We start from the raw sequence: 2,849 nt of genomic DNA, 5'->3' as shown, positions 1-2,849 counted from the left end.
CATCAGGAGAAGTCTGCGTTGCTTACTGTGTGCCTTGGGATAGCTGGACAAGGCTCCTGACAGGGTCCCAGGTGTTGCGACAGAGGATTCCAGTGAGGATAATAAAGCTATAGTTATAAAAATAACTTCATATCATCCCATGGAAGGATCATACAATTTTCTAGCCACTCTAGTGAAGAAGTAAAGCCCAACGGAAGCTCAGAACAGTGGGGTCGGCACAGGGAAGTGAGAAGAATCACAGCTTTCCTTGACCTCGGCTTTGTCACCCATCAGTGCTGCGTTGGGAGAGATCCTGAGTTTCTAACCTGGGGTCTCTGTCCTTAGGGCCACACAGGCATTATTTTTAGGAACTACTTCCAATATCTTAAAACTCCACACATTATATTCACAATAATTAACATGAGGATGCAACCCAAATGTCCACCAATGGATGGATGGCTAAACCAAACGTGACATATAAATACAACATAATATTCACCCTTAAACAGAAGGAAAGTCTGGCATATTCTACAACACAGATGAACCGTGAACACGTTCTGCTCAGTGAAATAAGCCAGACACGAAAGGACAAATAATGTTTGATTCCACTTGTGTGAGGGACCTAGAGTAGTCAAGTTCATTGACACAGAAAGTAGAATGGTGGTTACCAGAAGCCTGGAGGAATGGGGAGTTAGTGTTCAATGGGTACACAGTTGCAGTGTGGGATGTTAAAAAAAATTCTGGAAAACTACAGTGGTGATAGTTACACACCAGTGTGAATGCATTTATGGCCACTGAACCATACACTTAGAAATGTTAACAATGGTGAGTTTTATGTTGTGTATATTTTAAAACATGCACAAAAAAACAAACATTCTACATATACCCGCAAGGCCTCACCCCTTCATGAAAGCATAAAGTCACGCTTGTTACCATTCAGATCGAATCTCTGAATGGGCAGGCATAGCCTTTGATTGATTTTTAAAAAGAAAAATAACAGCAAAATATATGAATTATGACCTAGTACAGCTTTTTTGGCAGGCCCAATCTTTCAAAGCATGGCACCTTTCGGGGGAAATAAAACAAAGGGGCCTTGGTGGAAAGGTTGGCTGGGGTGAGCACTCTGGTCTCCCCCCCACTATAAAGGCTGTGACTTTGTGGTTGGGAAGCCACGCTAAAGGAGAAACACACACCAGAGGAGAGACCAGACAGTGTCTCCGGACAGATCCAACCCAGCCACAGGGACAAGCATTGGGGTTTGAGATGGCCCTTTCTCTGGCCAATTTTTAGAGCCTGGAGACAGTTCTTCACAAAAAGCAGCCGGAAACCCTCTGGCCTATGTGACACTTAACACAGAGCACCAGAAATGGGTCCCATAGGTGCACTAGCTAATGAGGGACAGGATGGCATACCCTCTCCGGAGACCCTCCTTCATCACCCCCAGATACCAGCACCGGGCTCTCGGGGGCCTGCTCAGTGCATGGGCAATGGATATTGTACACAGAACAGCTCAGTCTGGATATTACAAGAGTAGACACAAGAGACTCCCATTTCCCAGACTGACAGCTTGAAGGGATCCTAGCTCATGAGTGTTCTGGTTCACTGTCAGGCAGAAAACCTTTGTAGGAACTTCAGTTTGCTCCCCATTATGCCCAATCCACTTCCCTGAGGGGCAGGATGCAGTGTGGGAAGAAACCATCAGAAGACAAATTCTAATCCAAACCCTGCCCCTCTGTGGCCTGTGACCTTGGCCCCTTGCAGGCTCGGCTACTTGGTTTGTGGGACAGCAACAACCTCGTTCGCATGGATCTGATGAGACAGTGTCAGGGGACGTGCTCGGAGAACGTGCTGCACAACCGCTCGGGAAGTTTCGTCTGCACCTACGTCCAGTACTTAAAGTGGAGTAAAACAGGGTTAAGTCATTGTGTGTCCCTTACAGAAACCATCAAGCCTCAGAGCTGCGTTGTCTGGCCTGACCCCTGGAAATAGTCATTTGCTATGCACAAAACATTCTAGCAACATTGTGTTTTCTAGAGAGAGGAGGGGGGAAATGTCCAGTGAACTTCAGATCATCGGGGCCATGCAGGGATCACTGAGGCAATCCCGTTTCCTCCCACCTCACGGAGAGAAGCCTCATTTCTTCAAGGTGATGCAGGTGTACTGGGTGAGAGCTAGAGAAAACCAAGGGCCTCCTGGTCTCCACCCATTTTCAGAGGACAGGTGCGATCTGTACCAGGGAGGGGTTTAGAGGTTGGCTTCCAGGAGGCCCCCAGGGCACCTGAGCTCTGATTGGCCTACCCCCCTTCCCAGGCCTGGGGGAACAGGGATGCGAGGCCTTGGGAAGGCTTTGTGCTCGCAAGCAGCTCCAGTGGGCTGATGTATTTCCAGAGGCGGAAAGTGGGTACTGTGCCTTCCCTTCCTCCTGTCCGGGAATAAATAAACGGACGCCTCCACGTGGCCTGACAGCCACCTGTCACCTTGTAAGTTCTCGCCTAGGCCTGGGTGATGGCGGTGGGCCCTATGAGGAGAGGAGGGAAGACACCACCCCTTCCTCTTTCCTCGGGGCTCGGATCCAAAGGGCAAGACCCAGAGCATCGGCAACGGACACTCCCTGTGCAGCTGCTTAGACGTGATGTCCCGTTGCAGGACTCTGGGAAGAAGAGAATGGTCCAGGGCGCCTGGGTGGCTCAGTTGGTTAAGCGACTGCCTTTGGCTCAGGTCATGATCCTGGAGTCCCGGGATCGAGTCCCGCATCGGGCTCCCTGCTCGGCAGGGAGTCTGCTTCTCCCTCTGACCCTCCTCCCTCTCATGCTCTCTGTATCTCATTCTCTCTGTCTCAAATAAATAAATAAAATCTTTAAAAAAAAAAA

The 2,849-nt window shown here is 49.4% G+C and overlaps 1 protein-coding gene across 1 annotated transcript in view; it reads right to left on the bottom strand.

Annotated features, from left to right (window-relative positions):
* Positions 1-2,471: 2,471 nt before the first annotated feature.
* Positions 2,472-2,849, bottom strand: part of NPFFR1 (neuropeptide FF receptor 1) — an 18,922-nt gene continuing 18,544 nt past the window's right edge. Inside the window, exon 5 of the mRNA XM_081823096.1 lies at positions 2,472-2,497. Within this exon, the coding sequence (XP_081679222.1) occupies positions 2,472-2,497 (26 nt within the window). The remainder of the gene's footprint in view (positions 2,498-2,849) is intronic.

The sequence above is a fragment of the Leptonychotes weddellii genome, chromosome 6 (genome assembly GCF_054177405.1).
Source record: "Leptonychotes weddellii isolate Sample4059 chromosome 6, ASM5417740v2, whole genome shotgun sequence".
In the NCBI taxonomy this organism is placed as follows: domain Eukaryota; kingdom Metazoa; phylum Chordata; class Mammalia; order Carnivora; family Phocidae; genus Leptonychotes; species Leptonychotes weddellii.
This window is presented reverse-complemented; position numbering and strand designations above follow the sequence as displayed.